The sequence below is a fragment of the Neoarius graeffei genome, chromosome 5 (assembly GCF_027579695.1).
Source record: "Neoarius graeffei isolate fNeoGra1 chromosome 5, fNeoGra1.pri, whole genome shotgun sequence".
In the NCBI taxonomy this organism is placed as follows: domain Eukaryota; kingdom Metazoa; phylum Chordata; class Actinopteri; order Siluriformes; family Ariidae; genus Neoarius; species Neoarius graeffei.
Genome location: NC_083573.1, coordinates 40,514,749 through 40,537,181, shown reverse-complemented (window position 1 = coordinate 40,537,181; position 22,433 = coordinate 40,514,749). Strand labels below are relative to the sequence as shown.

Sequence of the window (22,433 nt, the reverse complement as noted above, 5' to 3'; positions counted from 1 at the left end):
GCAGTCTTATGACAAGCTGGCAGTGGGGCCTGCAGTCAGATCTTGCCTGGTGGAGCTAGAGGAAGACCTGGACGCAAAAACTGTCCAGGTTTTCTTCTCCTCTGTCAGAGGATTTTATGAGGCTGCTGCCAGGAAGATGATGGATTAATTTCCATTTGACAATGAAGTGTTGGCCAATCTTGCAGTATTAGATCCAGAGATTAAATTGGGCTGGAGCCCTCCGGAGCTCAGCTCCGCCTCCTCGCCTCAGCAGTACAGCCAGCAGGAGCTGAGCTCCCTCTGCTTCAGTGTTTATAATAATATAATACTTTTATTCATTTTCATCTATTCTAAAAACACCATCAATATGAGAGTTTGTCAGTAATGATTTAGACAACAAAAAAATAAGCTAAAATGAATTACACCCATCAATTAAAAAAAAAAAATTTTAATTGGAATTATCATTGAATGCACATGCGCTGCGAGAATGCATGACATCACACAGCATCATCATACATTTAATGTTAACGTTAATGGACTTCAGCTCAAGAAATTGATGCCACTGTTTTCTATCAGTCCGTCATACTTTAGATTTTATGAGGATTTATGTCGTACGAAGTTGTAACTATCTGCTAAACACGATGCCTTAGCAAAGTAGACAGAGGTAAGTCATGGTTCTTTTGTTTATTTTGTCTTTAGTTGAGAAACTTTCTCAGGCAAAATATACTAGTGCGGCAGACGACATAAGTAACGTTAGCTAACACTGACAGACAGGATGCTAGTCAAAAAATTCACGCCTCCATTTGCTGAAGTTCAGATCTTTGTGTCTGTAGTTCTGTCATATTTTATCTTCATTTACTAAGCTGTAGCTGTTTTCTGTGTTTTTAGCTTTTAGGTAAATATCAGAAAATTGAGTTAGCTAATTTAATGGATGCCCGCTAACCTGTCTTTGCGGATGGAACGTTAGCAAACCTCCCTCGTGATAGTGAGAACTGGCAGCCTGGACTTTTCCATTGGCTAGTGCACTCGACTCCCAATCCAATGCTGCTTTGGTCGGCCAAAGTTATGAGGTTGCTGTGGGGTACTAAGACTAGACTAAATAACAAAATTAAATGATTCAGACATCCCTAGTCTCCCGGACGCTCTGAGAGTCTCCCCGGGAGCATGTAGACAGAGACAAGAAAGGCAGGAGAAACTTGATCTAAGTCCTATTTGGAAAGTTGTAAATTAAATTGTAATGACTGGCTATTGCTGATATGTGGTTTGATGTTGTGACAGTAAGTTTAGCAAACAATTGATTTGATTGATGTCAATTTATGGTGTGAGATGTAAAGAACTATTGTTAATATGTGAATTGATGGTGTGAGATGTAAACAAGTAATGCAAATAATAGTGTAGATTGATGAGATGTAAATAACTATTGCTAATATGTGAATTAGTGGTGTATATTGTGAATAAGTTTTACAAATTACAGTGTACATTGATGGTGAACCGTAGGCTTAATAAGTTACCAATATGTGCATTGATGTGAGATATAAATAAGTAGGCCATAAGTTGATAAAATATGTATTAAACCTATGGTGCGATAAATAAAAATGTTTTGAGAGATACAGTATTGACCACTGTGAGTGAAGAAAGGCTCCCCCTCCTTACAAAAGCCAATTTAACCACTGATTAGATCCATTTAAAAAGGATGACCTGGACTATAGTGGTGTTGTCAGTTTAACTTCCTCTTTTGGCTTTGACCTGGACCTGGAGCAGTTGAAGGAGAGGGAGGACTTTCAGCTTATGCCAGATGATGTTGTGCCATGCAGGGCAAATGATGGCAAAGAAGTACCAATAGATGTATATTGGGGAAAGGTCTTCGATGTAAAAACTGCTCTGGGTGTTGCCAGGTTTCCAGTGCTGAAACAACTTTTTACTGCTTTGCTGTGCCTCCCACATAGCAATGCAGATAGTGAGAGGGCTTTTTCATTGGTTAGGAAAATTCATATGGAGTCCAGAAAAAAATATGGCTGCAGACATATTAACTGCATATCTGCAAATTAAAATGAACTGTGATGAGGAGTGCTACAACTGCTACCCAAGCAGTGATATTATAGCTAGTGCCAAATCTGCAACATCTTTGTACAACAAAGAACACTCCAAAAAGGAATAAGATTCAAATTCTTGTTATAAATTACTGGGAAGATTTTCAATTTAACTTCATTACTTATTAATATTTTCACTTATCCTTGTTTAGATAATATACTTGATGTGGTTCAGTCATCTTTAGTTGACTTAATATTGATTTAATATTAATACATTTTTTGCAAAATTTACATCAATAATTCTGGTATTACTGATACAATATATATTAAATAATTAAGTTTATAGTTCAGTCATTCTCTTTAGTAGATAATTGTTTACTTAACTGTACATATAGTCCTTTGTAATTCAGTTGTTTTCTCTGGGATCTAAATTTTTTTTATTCAGTACATGCTTATTTGATCCCTTTAACTTGATGCAGTGTGATAAATATGCCTATTACAATAGGAGTGTATAATGTGGAATAAAACAATCGGTGCTTTGGATATTGGAATTTTTTCTCGTGTATAAGGGCTCATGGGTGTATGTAAGGGAAAAGTACAGATTTTATAAGGGTATGGGTAACTAAAGGTTGACATGTATGAGATTATGATCCTGATGGGTGATGTAATGGTACATAATGTCTCTCGTCTTTCACATCGTAGTGTTGTCTAAACCAGTGATGTAATGCTTCATCACCCATTTATGTTATACATAGATAACTTAGCTTCTTCAATTAAATCATCATCATCCAAACACACAGCTACAACCCACACCTGAATGTAAATATATACTCATGTTTGTCCTTCAATAAACCGAGAAACATGTCTGAACAGCTGTGTCTGTGTCAGTGACTGTTTGCTCCCAGATCGATGTGAGGTAGAATCTCTTCGGCAGCAGAGATCTACATTCCTGGACTATACTTTGTCAATTCAACCCCTTTCAGTACAGACAGATCAAAACCTAACACTACCACCTCTGATGAGGGGGTGGAAGCCATCTTATTTCAAGAGACAGGGCACCAGAGCCAAGGTGTACCAGGACACCCCAGTTAAGCTGTACCCCATCCCATGTTTTTTACACCAATGGAAAGAATTTATGATGTTGGTAACACCAAACTGCTGACAGTCAAACTAGCACTGGAGGAGTGGTAACAATCTCTGGAAGGAGATATGCATTTGTAGTCTAAACTGACCACATAACCTCAAATACCTCTACACAGATAAACAAGCCTGCTAAGCTAGGCAGTCATGACCAGATTCAACTTCACAATCTTTTATATTGTCCAGATTCATACATATAATATTAAAGCCTGTTTATTGTTTACATTTGAAAAGTATTATTTTCTGTAGTTTTACCTTATAGTTTGGGAATTGTAGACTATGTGTTTGATATGTGCTTTTTTAATATGAATAATATTGTTATTTAAACTTCCAGTATAGAAATTAAAATTAAAATCCCCCCCGTTTTTGCACTTTGGTTTCATTGTTGCTGGGAGTGCCTATGACACAGTGAGAATTTATTAAAATTAAAGATTCCTGTGAGTTAATCCATCCATCCATTATCTGTAGCCACTTTCATGTTCTACAGGGTCGCAGGCAAGCTGGAGCCTATCCCAGCTGACTATAGGCGAGAGACGGGGTACACCCTGGACAAGTCACCAGGTTATCGCAGGGCTGACATAGAGACAAACAACCATTCACACCTACGGTTAATTTAGAGCCACCAATTAACCTAACCTGCATGTCTTTGGACTGTGGGGGAAACCGGAGCACCCGGAGGAAGCCCATGCAGACACAGGGAAAACATGCAAACTCCACACAGAAAGGCCCTTGTCAGCCGCTGGGCTCAAACCCAGGACCTTCTTGCCGTGAGGTGACAGTGCTAACCACTACACCACCGTGCCACCCCCTATAAGTTAATATTTTTATTAATTGACCATATTTTCCAATGAGGACAAAGTTTATTTAAGGATATTACACAATCTTCTAAGTCATGATCCACTGTGGGTAGAGATTCTTTGGGCTTATACCAGTACCTTAAATAAATCTCTGCACGTCACCAGGGTAAACTTAGCATAAGTGTGGCCTCAAGAAGTTTATTGTTGTTGTGACGCCATCGTAATTGGCTCTAAGAAGTAATCCAATAGAAATGGGATCCCAAAAGCCACAAATAGTTGAGCTAAAATCCCTGTACAGTCAGGGCCAAAGAGAGAAGCTGAGAAAAAGAAAATAAGCAGAATTATGTTAGAAATTAAATATATATAAATTTTTAAAAAGATAGAAAAAAGCTTAATGATGGTTACATGCATTCTCACTCACTCAACCTGATACCTGTAGGCCAATTGGTCTGTTAGTTGCTAGCCTCTTACAAGGCTGTCCATGTCTATCTTGAGTACACGTCATCCACTGCCGGCTGGCTAGGCCTATTGTGGCTTCGCCAGATAAACAACATTCACACACACTTACACCTATGGGCAATTTAGAGTAAACCTAATCCGCATGTCTTTGGACCGTGGGAGGAAACCTCCTGGTGGTACCCAAAGGAAATCCACATAAACACAGGGAGAACACGCAAACTCCACACAGAAAAGCTGTGAGGTTCAAACCTGGAACCCTCTTGACATGTATTATAATAATGAATATAATCAGGGGAAATTTACTTTTAAATAATAGTGATATGCTATCTACCCTGCTAAGTGCAATACGAAAATGATCAAAAACCCAATATAAAATTCAATTATAAGAATGTTATGAAATGCTATAAAATATTTTGAAGAAAGGTTATGATTTACCAATATACATTCTATATTGTATACAATACAATTAATACAATTAATATTCTAGCCAACAGCATTTAATATCATGTGAAAGAAAATCTAAGAGGGTAGAGGATATGTGAATGGCTTCTAAATGTTCATTAATACAAAAAAGGTGTGGCCTCAAGAAACCTGCAGAGAAGACATGAGTGGTCAGTTCATATGAAGCCATTTAGAGCGGATTAAATTGGGTCAGAGTCAAGCATAATTGAACAGTGGTACAAACATCCTAGCTGGCCCTGTTTATTCTCTGCTGAAGAACAAGGGATGTTCTAAAGTGTCATGACTAGATTTGGACCAAAATACTGAAAGCATATTAGAAAGCTCTTGGAGGACATGATGTTGATATTAAACACCCTTGGTGTCATGTAATTGGGTGATAGCTGGATGAAGAGTGCTGAAAGAGATTATTTAAAAGCAGGCACGCAGCTTGTGAACAGGCAAGGCAGGCAACTGCTTGGGGCCCCCTGGCCCAGGGGCCCCCCGAAAGTCGGGGCCCGAGGGCTGTTTTATGTACCGAAATGTCTCAAAAATATATATATTTGAAAAAAAATTATGTTTGAAAAAACAATGACAGAGAGAATTGAAAAAGACAGCTTGCTCTCAACCGACCTCCCTGTTAAAAATAAAGGTTAAATCAAATAAACAACAATGAGCGATTTGCAATGACATCATCTCAGTAGGAAACCTCCCGAACGGGGCCCCACATCAATCCCACCTCACGTTAACCTGTGTGATGTTAACGGACTGCAATGGAAAAGAAGCTGAGGGAAAATGAAGAGGAATTATCCATCTGGTAGTGAGAAAAGGAAGAAAAAAAGAGAATGAAGAAAAAAAAAGAAAGACAGTGGTAAGTGGAGCAGATAATGATATAACATTAACAGTAAATGACTGCTGTTATTGAACAAATGGTGTTACTTTGTGTGAGACTGACCTGTGCTAACATTAGCTTCAGAACGTGACCACTGCATAAAACTGACGCTAACGCTAACTTACGCAAATGTTAGCTGCTGTTCAAGTGTCTCCCTGGTACGTTAGTCTAACATTAAGTTTGAAACGTAAAAACGGTAACATTGTTAGGTTAATTACTTCACATTCAGTTAGTTTGCAAGCTGAGCTGGACTCGCACTCCATTTTTCGTTGGTGTCAGATTATTTATAACATATTAGTGATGAACACTGGTCAGAAGGGCCCCCTGGAAATTTTTGCTTGGGGCCACAACAGACTCTAGAATCGCCTCTGTTTAAAAGCACACTGGCAAACAGATCCAAAATATCAGGCAAAAGCAGTGTCGGAAAAACAGACAAAGGTCAAGCAAGGCAGGAACAGGATAAACAAGGCAGAGACAAAGGGCAAAATCTAACAATGCAAGCGAGAGTCAAAACCAGAAAAGCAATACAATAAACAAAGGCTTGGTAATGTTAGGCATATACTTTGCAAAGTCTATAGTCCTTATAAGTGCAAGCTGTGATTGCACTCTGATCAGGAACAGGAGCATGGCAATTAGTCCTAATGAGCTTGAGTGAGGGAGCTGCATGCATGTTGACTCTAATTCTAAGCAAGCACTAGTGGGAGAGGAAGATATCAAGAAACTTAAAGATCCTCAATCACATGCCACATTTTATCACTATTGAACAAAGTATGTGGGTTCCTCAGAGTTTCCGTAACCAACTAATTGTTGCCTGACTGTAGCTCTCAATCTCTGAGTCATGCTTTACTGTAAAACTGTTGTTTAAATTTCATCATTTCAACAATGATTGTTTTAATTATGAGTAGAAGCATATTACTGAGTACTAAGAAGAGTCAGAAATGCATGTACCATATGTGCAAGTTTCACACACTTAACAGACTGGTTGTGACTGATATGTGCTTTGTTCTCTAGACAGCTTTTTAAAATTGTAGAAACAGAGTGGTTAATTCAAATCTCAACAGCTTAGGCGAGTGAAATCCACCTTTATCAGACTTAACCCTGCTGTCAGAGGTAACAGTCTAAATCCTTCTCCACCCACTGTGTTATCTCATTCCCTCTCTTCTCCTTGTTCTATGCTACAAGTCACATTTGGTAATCTCTACTTTAGACAGACAAGTCCACCAATTCTTTAAGACAACTATTTTGCTTTGAAAAAAAAAACCTCATTAATTGAGAAAGTCTCTGGTTTAGCTTTTAAGAGAGGGCTCCTTCCTGTGACATCAAGGTCTTGCTCCTGCATCCAGATTCAGCAATGGGAAACTCCAAGAGCAGTGCCATTTCCAAGGAGATCCTCAAAGACCTGAAGCTAACAACAACTTTTTCAGAGACCGAGCTCTGTCAGTGGTACGAGAACTTCCAGAAACAATGCCCATCTGGATGCATTGGGCCAGATGAATTTGAGAAGATCTATAAACGCTTCTTTCCTGACAGCGATGCCACTACATATGCCAAGCATGTCTTTCGATCATTCGACACAAATGATGATGGGACACTAGACTTCAAGGAGTACATAATTGCTCTCCACTTGACATCAGGTGGACAAACAAAGAAGAAGTTGGAGTGGGCTTTCTTACTGTTTGATGTTGACAAGAATGGCTACATCACCAAGGCAGAAGTATCAGAAATCTGTCATGTAAGTTATTATGAATGATGACTAAGGCTGTAATATACTAGTGCATCTCAAAAAATTAGAATATTGTGAAAAAGTTAAATATTTTCCATCAGTTATTTAAGAAAGTGAAAATGTTATATATTATAGACTCATTACACATAAACTAAAATGTTTCAAGCATTTTTCTATTTTAATTTTAATCAGTATGGAATACAGTACAAAAACATTAAAAAAATCAAAATATTAGAATATTTCATTTCGAGTTTGAGTAAAACAGTATGAACACAGTGTATCTCTTGGTCTAGTTCAGTACACACAACCACAATCATGGGGAAGACTGCTGACTTGACTGTTGTCCAGAAAATGATCACTGATGCCCTCCACAAGGAGGGTAAGCCACAAAAGGTCATTGCTGAAAAGGGTGGCTGGAAAAGGTGCACAAGCAACAGGGATGGCCGCAGTCTTGAGAGGATTGTCAAGAAAAGTTGATTCAAGAACTTGGGAGAGCTTCACAAGGAGTGGACTGAGGCTGGTGTCAGCGTATCAAGACCCACCACGAACAGACATCTTCAAGAAAGGGGATACAACTTTCGCATTCCTAATATCAAGCTACTCCTGAGCCAGAGACAATGTCAGAAGTGTCTTATCTGGGCTAAGGAGAGAAAGAAATGGACTGCTGCTCAGTGGTCCAAAGTCCTCTTTTCAGATGAAAGTACATTTTGCATTTAATTTGGAAATCACAGTTCTAGAGTCTGGAGGAAGAGTGGAGAGGCACAGAATCCAAGGTGTTTGAAGCCCAGTGTGAAGTTTCCACAGTCTGTGATGATTTGGGGTGCCATGTCATCTGCTGGTGTTGGTCCACTGTATTTTATCAAGTCCAAAGTCAACACAGCCATCTGCCAGGAGATTTTAGAGCACTTCATGCTTCCATCTGCTGACGAGCTTTTTGGAGATGCTGATTTCCTTTTCCAGCAGGACTTAGCACCTACCCACAGTGCCAAAACTACTACCAAATGGTTTGCTGACCATGATATTACTGTGTTTGATTGGCCAGCCAACTTGCCTGACCTGAACCCCATAGAGAATCTATGGGGTATTGTCAAGAGGAAGATGAGAAACACCTGACCCAAAAATACAGATACGCTGAAGGCCACTATCAAAGCAACCTGGGCTTCAATAACACCTCAGCAGTGCCACAGACTGATCACCTCCATGCCACACCGCATTGATACAGTAATTCATGGTAAAGGAGCCCCAACCAAGTATTGAGTGTAGAAATGAATATACTTTTCAGAAGTTGGACATTTCTGTATTGTAAATCCTTTTTTTTAATTGATCTTGGGGAATATTCTAATAATTTGAGATACTGGATTTCTGATTTTCATGAGCTACAAGCCATAATCATCAAAATTAAAACAAAAAAGGCTTTAAATATTTCACTTTACATGTAATGAATATAGAATATATGAAAGTTTACCTTTTTGAATTAAATTATGAAAAAAGGAACGTTTTCATGGTATTCTAATTTTTTGAGATGCACTAGTACAGCAATGCCATTTCAGGTAATATTGTGAAACATTCATGAAGCATAGTTTTAGCCATATTTAAGGATATCAGGAAATAAAATGGGAATACTGTGGGCAAAAACAGGGCCCTGAATTTCCTATATGAGTGAATTTGTTTAGCCTAAAGGTTTAGCCAAATACTATGTAATGTATTACATACAAATGTAATGGGGTATACAGAATAGAAAATCATCCAAGCTTTTATTGCAACAGTTGTTCCCTTCCTTAAAGGAAATTCATTATAAATACTACAGGAAGAATATAGCTCAATAGTACAACATAAGATAATCATAATAACAAAAATAATCTAGCATATTTATTTCAAATATACTGGCTTTTGTACCATTTTTTGCCTTGTGTCTGTCATTGAATAAACATTAGTCAGTGCATATGTATTGAGTTTTTTAAAATGGCAATTACATACAGTTTATTTGCTTAAGGATGTCTGTTGTATCCAATGATGACAATCCTACCTCTGCTACTTGTGAGTTCTCATGTAACTATAAAGTCCAATCTGTCAGCCATACTGCCTGCCGCAAACAGAACAGTTAAGGGCACTGACTGGGGGTAAGCGTGTGGAACTGGCTTCATGTCTCTTCAAGTGTCTCCTGGTCCATTGGTCTCCTCGGTCCTCCTCAAGCTTCTGCACCCCTTGTTGACAGAGCTGCCGCCAGATGGAGTGTTGGGTGGCAATGTCCTCCAGCTGGCTTGGGTTCAAACCACACTTTTTCATAGTTGCTTTCAGTTGGTCTTTGTAACGTTTTTTTGGCCCCCTGCCAGGCGGCGGTCAACATGTAACTGGCCATACAGCACTTTGCGAGGTAGGCGTTCCTTCAGCATCCTGATGACGTGACCGAGCCAGCAAAGTTGGTGCTGGGTGATGAGGGCCTCCATACTGACACAGTTGGTCTTGCAGAGGATTTCAGTATGTGGCACTCAGTCACTCCAGATTATTCCCAGGATGCATTGGAGGCATCTGATATGGAAAGCCTCAAGCATCTTGAGGTGGCGACTGTACAGGGTCCATGCCTCACAGGTGTAGAGGAGAGTTGTGATGACGACTGCCAGAAAGACTGATATTTTGGTGTGGAGTTTGAGGTCTTTATTTTGGAAGACCCTTTTTCTGAGTCTGCCAAAGGAAGACGATGCATGTTTAATCCAGTTTTGTATCTCTCTGTCGATGCTGGAGTCGTCAGAGAGGAAACTGCCCAGGTATTTGAAGGATTCCACTATTGTAAGTGGTTTGTCGGAGATGGCGAAGGTTGGTGAGTGGAGTGGAGGAGTAGAGGCCCACTGGCATATTACTTCAGTCTTGGCCACATTTATGGAAAGCCCCATCCTGCCATATGCCTTTGCAGCAGCTGCAAGGGTGACTTGCAGTGCTTCTGGTGTATGGGCCACGACTGCACAGTCATCAGCATACTGTAGCTCAATGATGTGTTCAGATATTGTTTTTGTGGCCGCTTGGAGCCTTCAGATGTTAAACAGATTCCCGTCAAGTCTGAAGTCCAAGGTAATTTCACTGTCTCTCTCTCGATGTCCTTGTGGAGCAGTAGTGTCACACACAAGAGGAAAATGTTAAAAAGAACTGGAGCACCCCTGACATACACCAGTGCACACCCTGAATGGCTCGGATTCCTGGCCTCTGGTGGTCACACGTGCCATCATGCCTTCATGAAACTGCTGGAGGATGTTAACAAACCTTTGTGGGCAGCCAAACTTCAGAAGGATTTTCCATAGGATCTCCCTGTTGACTGTGTCGAAGGCCTTTGACAGGTCAATGAAGGCTATGAAGAGGTCTCGATGTTGCTTCCTACACTTCTCCTGGAGTTGCCGTGCTGTGAATACCATGTCCACAGTACTCCTGTTTCTCCTGAACCCACACTGAGACTCAGGCAGCAGCTCCTCTGAGATGTTTTTCACCAGCCTCGGTAGTATAACTTTGGCCAGGACATTTCCAGCAGCAGCCAGGAGTGATATGCCACGACTGTTGCCACAGAGGGACTTGTATCCTTTGCCTTTGTATATGGGGATGATGTTAGCATCCTTCCACTGCTGGGGGATGGTTTCAGTCTTCCATATGTGTGAGATAAAGAGGAAAAGTGCACAGGTGCAGAGGCAGCCTCCCTGTCTGAAGATCTCCACAGGGATGTTGTCAGGGCCAGAGGTCTTGTTGTTCGTTCGTGACCTTACTGCACGATGAACCTCTTCAAGGGTTGGTAGATGGTCAAGGTCTTGGATGGTGGGGTGGACAGGTAGTTCATCCAGGACTGAGGGATCTGCTGGGGAGGGCTGGTTCAGCAGAGCTTGAAAGTGCTCAAAAGTGCTCTGCCCACCTTTTTGAGATCAGATTCTGGTCCTTCATGAGGGTGGTACCATCACCAGACTTCAGGGGGGAGATGGAGCAGTTTCTTGGGCCATAGATCGTTTTCACTGCATCATAAAAGTTGTGCATATCATTTCTGTCGGCATGAGATTGTATTTCATTTGCCTTTGATATCCACCACTCATTCTGCAGGGCACGCAATCTTGACTGCACCTCTCTCCTGGATTCTTGTCATTTTTGTCAGAGAGCAGTTGATGTAGAATTTGTGAGGACAGCACTATGTGCTTTGTGCATGCCTTTCAGTATGGAAGTTATTGTGCACGTGTTGTCACTGAACCGGTCCTGTTGCTTTCTGCCCTTGTACCCAATGGATTGGGAAGCTGCCTCATAGAGCCTAGAGCTCACAGAAGACCACTTCTCATCTATGGAGTCATCTGTGCTCAGGAGAAGCTCAGTGTCTTCCAGGTTTTCAGCCAGAGCGAGACGGAGGCTGTTCTGGATCTCAGCCTTTTCTAGCTGGATACAGTCCAGCTTCTTCTTCCTTGGCTTCTGGAGACGGACAGCAGGGCGTACTTTCACCAGGAGCCTGGTCATGATGAGCCGGTGATCTGTCCAGCACTCAGCGCCTCTCATTGTACGAGTGAGTAAGACGTCTTTTATCTCAGACCGTCTCACAATGATGTAGTCCAGCAGGTGCCAATGTTTGGAGCGTGGGTGCATCCAGGTTGTTTTCTGTTTATTTTTGAGCTGGAAGAGTGTGTTTGTGATGGTCAGGCCATGCTCAGCACCGAGGCTTAGCAAATCCAGACCGTTTGCATTGACATGACCAATGCCATGCCCACCAATGACACCACTCCATACCTTGTTGTCTTTCCCCACTCTAACATTGAAATCACCCAGCAAAAGGATCTTGTCTTCCTTGGGTATACAACGGAGAGCCTCATCTAGTGATTGATAGCAGCAGTCCTTCACGTCATCCCCTGATGGTAGTGTTGGTGCATGGACACTTAGGAGGGTAGCGTAGTGTTTCTTAGCCAGAGAGATCCTGAGTGACATGAGCCTTTCGCTTATGCCAATTGGTGTTTCAATGAGTTTTGGTAGGAGGCTATTTTTTATTGCAAGTCCTACACCATGCTGGTGTTGTCCTCCTGCAGGGTATCCCTTCCAGAAGAAGGTGTAGGTGTCCTCCTTCATGGAGCCTTCATCCAGGAACCTTGTCTCACTCAGAGCGGCAATGTCAATGTTGTAGTGGTTGAGTTCAGCTGCAATGAGTGCAGTTCTTCGCTGAGGTCTTTCATCGCTGGCATCCAGCAGGGTTCGAATGTTCCATGTTGCCAGTTTAAGAGGGACAGTTTTCTTGGATTTATTTCAACCGCAGAGTGGAATGTCCCAATAGGTGCAGTAGCCTATCCAGGATACTCTGAGTGGGCAAAGTTTAGGCCACCTTTTCTAGGCTCCTCCCCACTTGGGGTGAGCAGTGTGGCTCCTAAATAGGGCTGCTCAGTCACACAGGGGTCTGCCGAGAGCAGCTGCCACTCAGCCCAGCTGCTGGCGACCATAAATAGCCCTGTGCTGCTGGCGTGCAGAGATCTGACAAGGAGCTCCCAGTGCATTCGAACCTGCTCCCATCACCAGACACCCTATCACTGCCAGACTTTCCGTTTCCGGTTGCTGGTCTCACCGAGGCAGAGGTGGATACCTTCGCAGAGACATTATTTAGAGTGCCGTTGGGGGTGCGCATGTCCCAGCAGCACTTCTTCACCATGAAAGGGTGGGACCTGGTGGTGAGGGAAAGCCCAAGATGACCAGCACTCTTCCACAGCTGCAGGAGGCTGCCGGAACTCCAGTCTTTCAGAGAACCACCTGCCGCACGCCACCACACATGTTGCTTTTCTCTCAGGGTGTGCTCCCCTAACTTTTGTCATCCTCAGCTTACCCACAAGGCAGTGGGACAGTGGTTGGCCAATGCAGGGCGTGTCACTCCATGTGAGCCTGTGCATTTGATCTCTGGGGACCACTGTAGCTCCGAAGATCCCCTACAGTTTATTATGGGATGGGGTTGTTCACCCTATGCCCAACCCCCAACCTGGAGGACCAGGGATCATCTTAGTCTGGTCTGTACCCCTCAACCTGTCCGATATCATTGAATCTACAGCATAGCTCTCAGGGTCATCGAGACATGCAAGCCCCCATACCATGACAAGGTGATGTACATACATTAATGTGTGAACTCGCTTTATCACTTTATTAACATTTATCTGGTTTATTAATGTTTAGGTTTATTGTTGATTGATGTTAACTAAAGCAGAAAATTAAGTTTGTCACAGTAAAATGGGTAAAATTACCCCTCACTATCTTCCTGTAAATAAATGTTATTTGTTATCTATCAGGAGAAAAATCCTATTTCATGAATGAATGCAGAATCTTGGAATTAGGTTCTGATGAATCTGGTATTTGGCTTTCCTAAGTGACTAAGTCCATGTTAAGTGACAGTACTGTTGTGATTATGTAAGGAATGTTATATCCCTTATATAATCTTGGCAGTACTGTGACTTTGAATTGTGTTTATTTCACACTTGACTTGTCATGTTCTCATTCTGATAACTAATTTATACTTTTATTCAGAATTTGTGCAGGTGTAATTCAGTACTACAGCCTGTATTCCACAGGGAAATGTCATGTACAATACAGTGCAATGAAACTGAGTGGAGTTTAGCAGTGACACACAGCAAAATCCCTGCACTTTATGTAATATCTCTTGTGCTGAACTAACATTCACTCGTTCATTTTCTGTACCCACTTTATCCTGGTCAGGATCATAGTGGATCCAGAGCCTCTTCTTCTTCTTCTTCTTCTTCTTCTTCTTCTTTGGAAATACTGGGTTTAAGGCAAAAATAATTGGGGGGAGGGGGGATTTTAGAGTTGCCCCACCCCCTATAAGATGTTTTTGGGTTGTGGGAAGAAACTGGAGAACCTAGAGGAAACTTATAGGACATGGGTTTTAAACCTTATTAATCTTATTAAAGACCTTATTCACACAGCAGCATTTTCTTTGAAGTCTTACATCCAACTGTGCACAAATTAACACTTTTAATTCTGCATTGGATTTGTTTTGTGTTTTTTTTTTACTTCCACCAGCTGTGTTGGAGGAGGTTATGTTTTCACCTCCATTTGTTAGTTTATTTGTTTGTTTCTTTCCAACGTAACTCAAAAGTAGTGAACAGATTTTGATGAAATCGTGAGGAAAGGTGAGCCATGGGCCAAGGAACAATTGAATAGATTTTGATGCAAATCTGGATAGTGTGAGGCAGAGATGGGACCAAGTCACACATGTGCAAGTCTTAAGTAAGTCTCAAGTCTTAACCTTCAAGTCCCAAGTAAGTCCCAAGTCTTTTTTGTCTTGGGCAAGTCAAGTCAAGTCAAGTCAAGTCCTATAATAAGTCAAGTCAAGTCCAAGTCAAGTCACCTTAGGCGTATTGGCGTAATTTTAGCAGCAGAATATGAATTTAATACATTGAAAAGGCAATACATAAGTAAATGTCAGTAAACATCCCTGGCACATGTGCCCAACCTGTTAAATATTTGCATTTTAAATACTCATGTTCTGTAAAATACATAAAACAAAACAGTAATAATGTCACAAAGTTATTTATTGATAGCAAAATTGATTGCAAGATTGAAAGCCAACTAAGTTTCTCACATTGTCATCAGCCAACAAGAAAAATAAACAGAGAATTGGCATTCTGTTATGTGCGTAGTTAAAAGAGGGTAGGACGACACCTTGGGTTAACAGGGGCATGAGCTCCTCCAATCTCTAATCACATCAGATGAGATGATTATTATTAATAAGATACACGTGGAGAAACCTGAAGTGACTTCGATGTATGTTTGCGCCAGTAAAAAAAAAAAAGGATAGAGAAATGTGTCAGACATAATTTAGGTCTCAAAAAGAAGTCCTGTTCGCCCGTGCAAAAGTGACATCATCTTACCCCATATGACAAGCTACAGAGGTGTGTGCAAAAGCGCTCTCTCGCTCTCTCCCTCTCCGAGGCTGCCTCAGCCTGTGCGGAGCGGGGACATATAGAACGACTTTGGCGCGGGAGTCTTGGTTCCTGCTATAATAGATCTCATCTCATTATCTCTAGCCGCTTTATCCTTCTACAGGGTCGCAGGCAAGCTGGAGCCTATCCCAGCTGACTACGGGCGAAAAGCGGGGTACACCCTGGACAAGTCGCCAGGTCATCACAGGGCTGACACATAGACACAGACAACCATTCACACTCACATTCACACCTACAGTCAATTTAGAGTCACCAGTTAACCTAACCTGCATGTCTTTGGACTGTGGGGGAAACCGGAGCACCCGGAGGAAACCCATGCGGACACGGGAGAACATGCAAACTCCACACAGAAGGGCCCTCGCCGGCCCCGGGGCTCGAACCCAGGACCTTCTTGCTGTGAGGCGACAGCGCTAACCACTACACCACCGTGCCGCCGCTATAATAGATTGTTACGAAAATAAATGTTAAATGAAATATGCATCCCGCGCATTCCTTTCCACAGGAACTTTGTTCACAACGTTTCGGTCGTGGCTAACGCACTGTCCTCCTTACCACAAGTGCAACGTTTCGGGAACAATACGGAAAGGACAGTGCACGGGATTCATCTTTCCTTCAACAATTACCCAGAGACTTTTTAAATTACCTCACTGGGAAATATCCAATGCACCTGTTCAGTTACAGAGTTGTGCTCTCTAAATTGTAGTCATTCAAACCATTGTTTTGGCGGCCTGGTAGCCTGATATACTAAATGTAAATTCATGGTTTGGATGGCTGCACAATTTATTTTCGTAACACTGTGTTACAGCGGGAACCGAGACTCCCGCGCACAGTCAGCCTATTTTGCAGAGTTTAGTATTGCTGCTAGCCTGTAGTCAAACAGCGAGTGGCATGCCGGTGAATCCAAATTGTGGCGCTTTTTTCAATAGTGCATGATAGGCAGTGGGACGGAGTTTTCTTTTCTTTTTTGATCGGGTAGTGTGACGAAAAAAATGTGCAGGTTGCTGCACTGCTATTTCAAACGGCTATGATAAACTCCCCTGCCTCTATGCCCTATGGACAGTCTGGCTAATGTACACGAACACACTTACACGAATTTGTACTGCTCATGAACGTGTACATGTTCACAAGCTGACCATTAGCTTAACCCTGAAACAGAACAACAGGGTAGGAAGCTGCTTATGTTATTCAGCATCACGACTGCAAAGTGCACAATCAACTTATTGATATACAATATCATTAAACTTGACGTAACTACATTGCTTACCAGCATTCACATAAGAATTTCACAATAATAAACTGAATCCCTAGCTACATCTGCAACGGCTAAAATCCTCCTACCTACCGCTCACTCTCGTGGCTAACATTGGCTAACGAGGAGTTTAGCTGCTGTCACCAAATAACAACACATTAATAAACTTACTGGGCAGAATGGATCTTCAAATGCCGGACGAAATTGGAGGTCGTGGTCTGGCTGTCAGAAATCGTCACGTTGCAAATCTTGCACTGCGCCGTTCGTCGTTTACCTTCTAGGCAGTAGCCCTTGAAGCTGAAAGTGATTACTCTTGGGATGGCTGACATGATGATATGATGTGAAATCTGTGAACACATCGTGGCATGGGGCGTGCCGGTATATAGCCCACACAGAGAGCGTGCCTGATGGACAGGGCGGTGACAACGCAACGGCAGTGCAATCAAAATTACTGAAGTATGTGCATATTACATTTTATTTTCACAATAAAAACACGATGGAAATAACACTCTAGTCACTCAAGTCATTGTGTGTCAAGTCAAGTCAAGTCCCGAGTCTTAAACTTCCAAGTCCGAGTCAAGTCTCAAGTATTTTCATGTTTTGTCAAGTCAAGTCACAAGTCATGAAAACAGTGACTCGAGTCGACTCGAGTCCAAGTCCCCAAGTCTCAAGTCCCCCACCTCTGGTGTGAGGATCCAGGATCCAGTTATGTATGTGGATCCAGGATTCTTTTTATCTGTTCCAATGTAACTCAAAAAGTAGTGAACAGATTTTGATGAAATTTCGTGTACAGCTTTAGTATTATCCTAGGTTCAAGTGATTTGATTTTGATCATATGTAGCTTGGCAGAGGTATGTACTCTACCAAGTGCCCTTTTAGTTTACTCTGTATCCTTCAGATTATCTTCTCTGATAATATCATACACTGCATTAATCTGGTATGCCATCAAGTCTACCACCAGGCGATGACAAAATAATTTTTTTCATAGCTTTTCTAAATCTATAACATTGTTATTATGTCATCTACAACACCTGTTGGAGGAGGTTATGTTTTTGCCTCTGCTTGTTTGTTTGTTTGTTTGTTTGTTTGTTTGTTTGTTTGTTTGTTTGTTTGTCTATTCCCAACATAACTCAAAAAATAGTAAACAAATTTTGACGAAATTTTGAGGAAAGGTGAGCCATGGGCCAAGGAACAATTGATTAGATTTTGACACAAATCTGAATGTGTGCCTTGGCCAAGGTATGCACTCTATCAAGTGCCCTTCTAGTTATTTATTTTATTTAGCCCATGTTGTGTTTTAGAAATGTACAAGACATCATAAGTTGTAATTCATTGGAATATTACTAGTTTTACGAGTATAATAGTTGCCCAGGTTATGGAGAAAATATTTAATTAAGGCTCTTAAAAGCTATTTCCACATTAACTAGCAGTTAAGCACCTACAGTTAAGCCCAATTAATAAATAATTAATTTCTAATGTTTGTAAATATGCACTGAAAATCATACAAAACTCCACCCTGGCAACAGTGGTGGCTCAGTGGTTAATGGCTCTGGGTTATGAGTCAAAGGGTCAAGGGTTCCAGCCCTAACACTTCCAAGCTGCCATGGTTGGGCCCTTGAGCAAGGCCCTCTCTGCTCCACGTGTGCTTAAGCCTTTAGAAAGCCTAGTATTTTTTTTTAAGAATTATCTTTATTTATTTTATATATATATATATATATATATATATATATATATATATATATATATATATATATGATGTACACTATATTGCACAACACTAATAACCTCATTAATGATCTTATGGCTGAACTGGTACAAATCCCCACAGCCATGATCCAAAATCTAGTGCAAAACCTTCCCAGAAGGTTTATATAATAATATAAACCTAATAATAAATATATATAAACCTAATAATATATATTTTATATATATATTATTTAAGAATTTTTATTTTAAGAATTATGTTAAGGTTATTTCCTGAACTGACATTATTTAACACATTAGCGACCATGAACAAACCATGGATTTCAGCATTAATATACTATAACAAAGTAACCAACACTTGTATTCATTAATATTCTTTTGTAATAATACACCAAATAAGACAAATTATCAATACCTGCATTAATCAGTGTGCATACCATCAGTGAGTAAAATTAAGCCCACACTGAGTAATATGATCCAACACATTAATTAATATTTGTGGGTGTTACAGTGACATGAACTTTTATAAACTTTGTAGTGTCACAACCTGGAACTAAATAGACTTGAAATTGGGATTTTACACTATATGGCCAAACGTTTGCAGAAACCCTGACCATCACACCCACACATCACACACCTTTTCAGCATCCCATTCCAGATTTAGTCCCCATTTTACTTTTATAATAACTTCCACTCTTCTGGGAAGGTTTTGCACTAGATTTTGGATCATGGCTGTGGGGATTTGTACCAGTTCAGCCATAAGATCATTAATGAGGTCATTAGTGTTGTGCAATATAGTGTACATCATGAATCTGCGCAAAATAGCCTATAATACTGAAGTGTGTGGAGGGAGTGGAATTAATCTAGTTTTTTATTTTGTTTTGTTTTTCAAAATAAAAAAAAAAACATCAATGGTGTCATTTCATTCACCTCTGTTGCTGTGGTAGCAACTAGTGGAACCCCTAAATTACTCCATCAGTCATATAATTATTTGAATGTAGTTAACTTGTTTGCAATTAAAGTGTAATATGATCTCAATATAAAATAGAGCTGTTTGTTGAATATGTCTAAAATGTACCTAGACAAACGGCATCATGAAGACCAAGGAGCTGTCAAAACAAGTCTAGGACAAAGTTCTGGAAAAGAGCCTCTCATCAGGATTTGTTTATAAAATAGGATCCCAAACTTTCAGTACTCCATTGAGAACCATTAAATCCATTCTTAAAAAATGGATAGAGTATTACAAAACTAAGACTTTGCCTAGAGGAGGTCATCTACTAAAGGTCAGTGAGTGGGTAAAGAGTTAATTGGAGAAGCAACCAAGAGGACAAGGATAACACTCAGCATGATGCTATCACCACTATGTTTCACTGTGGGGATGGTGTTCTCAGGGTGATGAGCACAGTTGGGTTTCTGCCAAATATAGCACTCTGTGTCAAGACAAAAATCTTCAGTTCTCCAACATGAATTATTGCAAGCTCTAAATGAAGTTGTGAAGGCTAACCATCCTTTCTTGCAGCTGAATTACGAAGGTCACAGTTCAACATGACCGAGTCAAAGGCATACAAAGGCACCACTGGCAGCCACCATACTACTCATGTCTGACCACAGAACATAGCTCAGATATTCATACCTATAGGCAATTTAGAGTAGCCAGTTAACCTAATCTGCATGTCTTTGAACTGTGGAGGAAACCAGAGCAAATCCACAAAGACACAGGGTGAACATGTAAACTCCACACAGAAAGGCCCCCATCGGCCACTGGGCTCGAATCCAGAACTTTCTTGCTGTGAGGCAACAGTGCTAACCACTGCACCACCATACTGCCCTATAGGTGGAATAGGATTATTGTGGCAGCAGGGGCATGGTCAAGCGCCGGTCTGTGACCGGAGGGCGGAGTCAGGGAAAGTAAGTGGCAGAATCACTACACCTGATATCAATTAACCCGTGTTTGTGTGTCTTCCCAGTGACCACACCCTATATATATAGAGAGAGAGAGAGCAGAGGAAGAGAAGAGGATGTCCGCTGTCCTGCCATTGGAACAGCTGCCAAATGGTCCTCCGCCAACTCGATGGCCTGATCGAGCGACGCTGGGCGGTGGCACTGGACCCACTCCACGGTTCCCTCTGGTAGGCGGGCGATGAACTGCTCCAGCACCACCTGATCAATGATTCCCTCGGCGTCGCGGTTGTCGGCCCTCAACCACCACCAGCAGGCGTCCCGGAGCTGCTGGCCAAACGCGAACGGCCGGCCGACTTCCTCCAGACGCAGAGCGTGGAAGCGCTGTTGCTGTTGTTCGGGGGTGCGCCCCACCTGCTGGAGGACGGCCCAGCGAATGTCCGCGTAGGCCAGCCGGCGGTCAGCGGGGAGCTGTAGCGCGGCCAGCTGCACCTCACCCGTTAGCAGGAGGAGGAGGCGCGCGGCGCGCTGTTCCACCGGCCAGCCCGAGGCCTCTGCTGCCTGCTCGAAAAGCATGAGGAAGGCCTCGGGGTCGTCATGCGGGCCCATCTTAGTTAGGGTGAGGGAAGAATGGCCCGCGGCGATGGAGATGGTGAACCCTGCCGACGCAAGGAGGTGCCGGAACGCCTGTCGATCTTCCTGCTGCGCCAGCACCAGGGCCTCGAACCGGTGCTCTTGCTCCTTCTGGAGGGTGACTAGCGCCTGGTGCTGGCTCTGCTGGGCCGTGGCGAGGGCGTGGACCAGGTCTGCAAAGGGGGAGGACTCCATGGGGCTGTTCTTTTCCTGTGCTCGATCCCGGGTTTTGGCACCACTGTAGCAGTTCGTAGGAGGGGGAGGAGCACAGAAAGACGGCAGGCCAGAATAAAGTTCAATAATTCGTTTATTTTGCTCTTTTCAGATGCAAAATTCACTCTCTTCCATGCGCACGCACACACACACACAAGTCGTCTGGTTCAGGAGAGAGCTTACTTCCTCTGCTCTCTCTCTCTATATATAGGGTGCGGTCTCTGGGAAGACACACAAACACAGGTTAATTGACATCAGGTGTAGTGATTCTGCCACTTACCTTCCCTGACTCCGCCCTCCGGTCACAGACCGGCGCTTGACCACGCCCCCGCTGCCACAATTATATACACTCTTCTATAAAGCCAAGCGTTTTGCTTTGCCCAAGCTATGGGTGTCCTGTGAACAACTTCTCCCATCAGAACTGTTGATCTCTCCAGCTCCTTCAGAGTTACCCATGGCCTCTTAGTTGCTTCTCTGATTAATGACCTCCTTACCTGGTCAGTGACTTTTGGTGAACATTCTCTTCTAGGCAAAGTCACTGCTGTAGCATATTGAAGTATTTAATTTTTTTTAAATAATGGATTTAATGTTGCACCAAGGGATGTTTGGGATGTTTTATAACCAAACCCTGATTGATACTTTTCCAGAACTTTCTGACACTGTTTGTTTAGGTATTTTATTTATGTGAATATGTTTTTTTAAAAATTCCTGTTGTTTTTTCATAGTTTTCTGTTCTCTATCCCTTAGGCCATTTTTAAGATGATTCCCAAAGAAGAGCAAGAGAAGCTTCCAGCAGATGAAAACACACCAGAGAAGAGAGCAGATAAACTGTGGTCATATTTTAACAAAAAAGACAATGGTAAGATACTAAAGCAGGGGAGCTGACCATTATATTACAACTACATTAGACATAAATGGTTATAAATATATTTTTGTTATTATGAAGTAAAATAAAGCAACTTTTCTCTCTCTGTCTCTCAGAGCGTTTGGCTGAGGGGGAGTTTATTAAGGGGGTGATGGATAACAGTAATGCCCTCCACCTAATCCAGTACGACCCCACCAAATAAACAAACATAAAGCTGGACCCATGCTGAGGCCTCCAGTTACTTTGTAAATACTATTATTTTCTATTTCCTTAATGTTGGCAGTTAAGCTGAAAGGTTATGCATTCAGTTATGTAATAGAGACTCCTGCACTCCTAAATAGTATAAACAAATATTCTCATTACTACCAGATATTCAAAATGCATAATGAGTACATTTTCTTTTGGACTAAGATGTGTATTGGATACTTTGACTAGAAAGACATTTCATTTTGATGTTATCTATAAAGAAACT

At 41.8% G+C, this 22,433-nt stretch overlaps 1 protein-coding gene across 1 annotated transcript; it reads left to right on the top strand.

The window, feature by feature from the left end:
* The first annotated feature begins 7,086 nt into the window (after positions 1–7,086).
* On the top strand, positions 7,087–22,163 carry rcvrn2 (recoverin 2). Its single transcript, XM_060921700.1, has 3 exons — positions 7,087–7,467; positions 21,844–21,955; positions 22,078–22,163. Exons 1-3 carry the CDS (start codon positions 7,087–7,089, stop codon positions 22,161–22,163), a joined length of 579 nt encoding a protein of 192 aa, XP_060777683.1.
* The last annotated feature ends 270 nt before the right edge of the window (positions 22,164–22,433 follow it).

Bases quoted from the DNA above. Each gene is read 5' to 3' on its own strand.
- rcvrn2 (XM_060921700.1), top strand. From the start codon at position 7,087: ATGGGAAACTCCAAGAGCAGTGCCATTTCCAAGGAGATCCTCAAAGAC. The intron at 7,468-21,843 runs GTAAGTTATTAT...TCTATCCCTTAG, and splicing joins AAGTATCAGAAATCTGTCAT to GCCATTTTTAAGATGATTCC. The intron at 21,956-22,077 runs GTAAGATACTAA...TCTGTCTCTCAG, and splicing joins TTTTAACAAAAAAGACAATG to AGCGTTTGGCTGAGGGGGAG.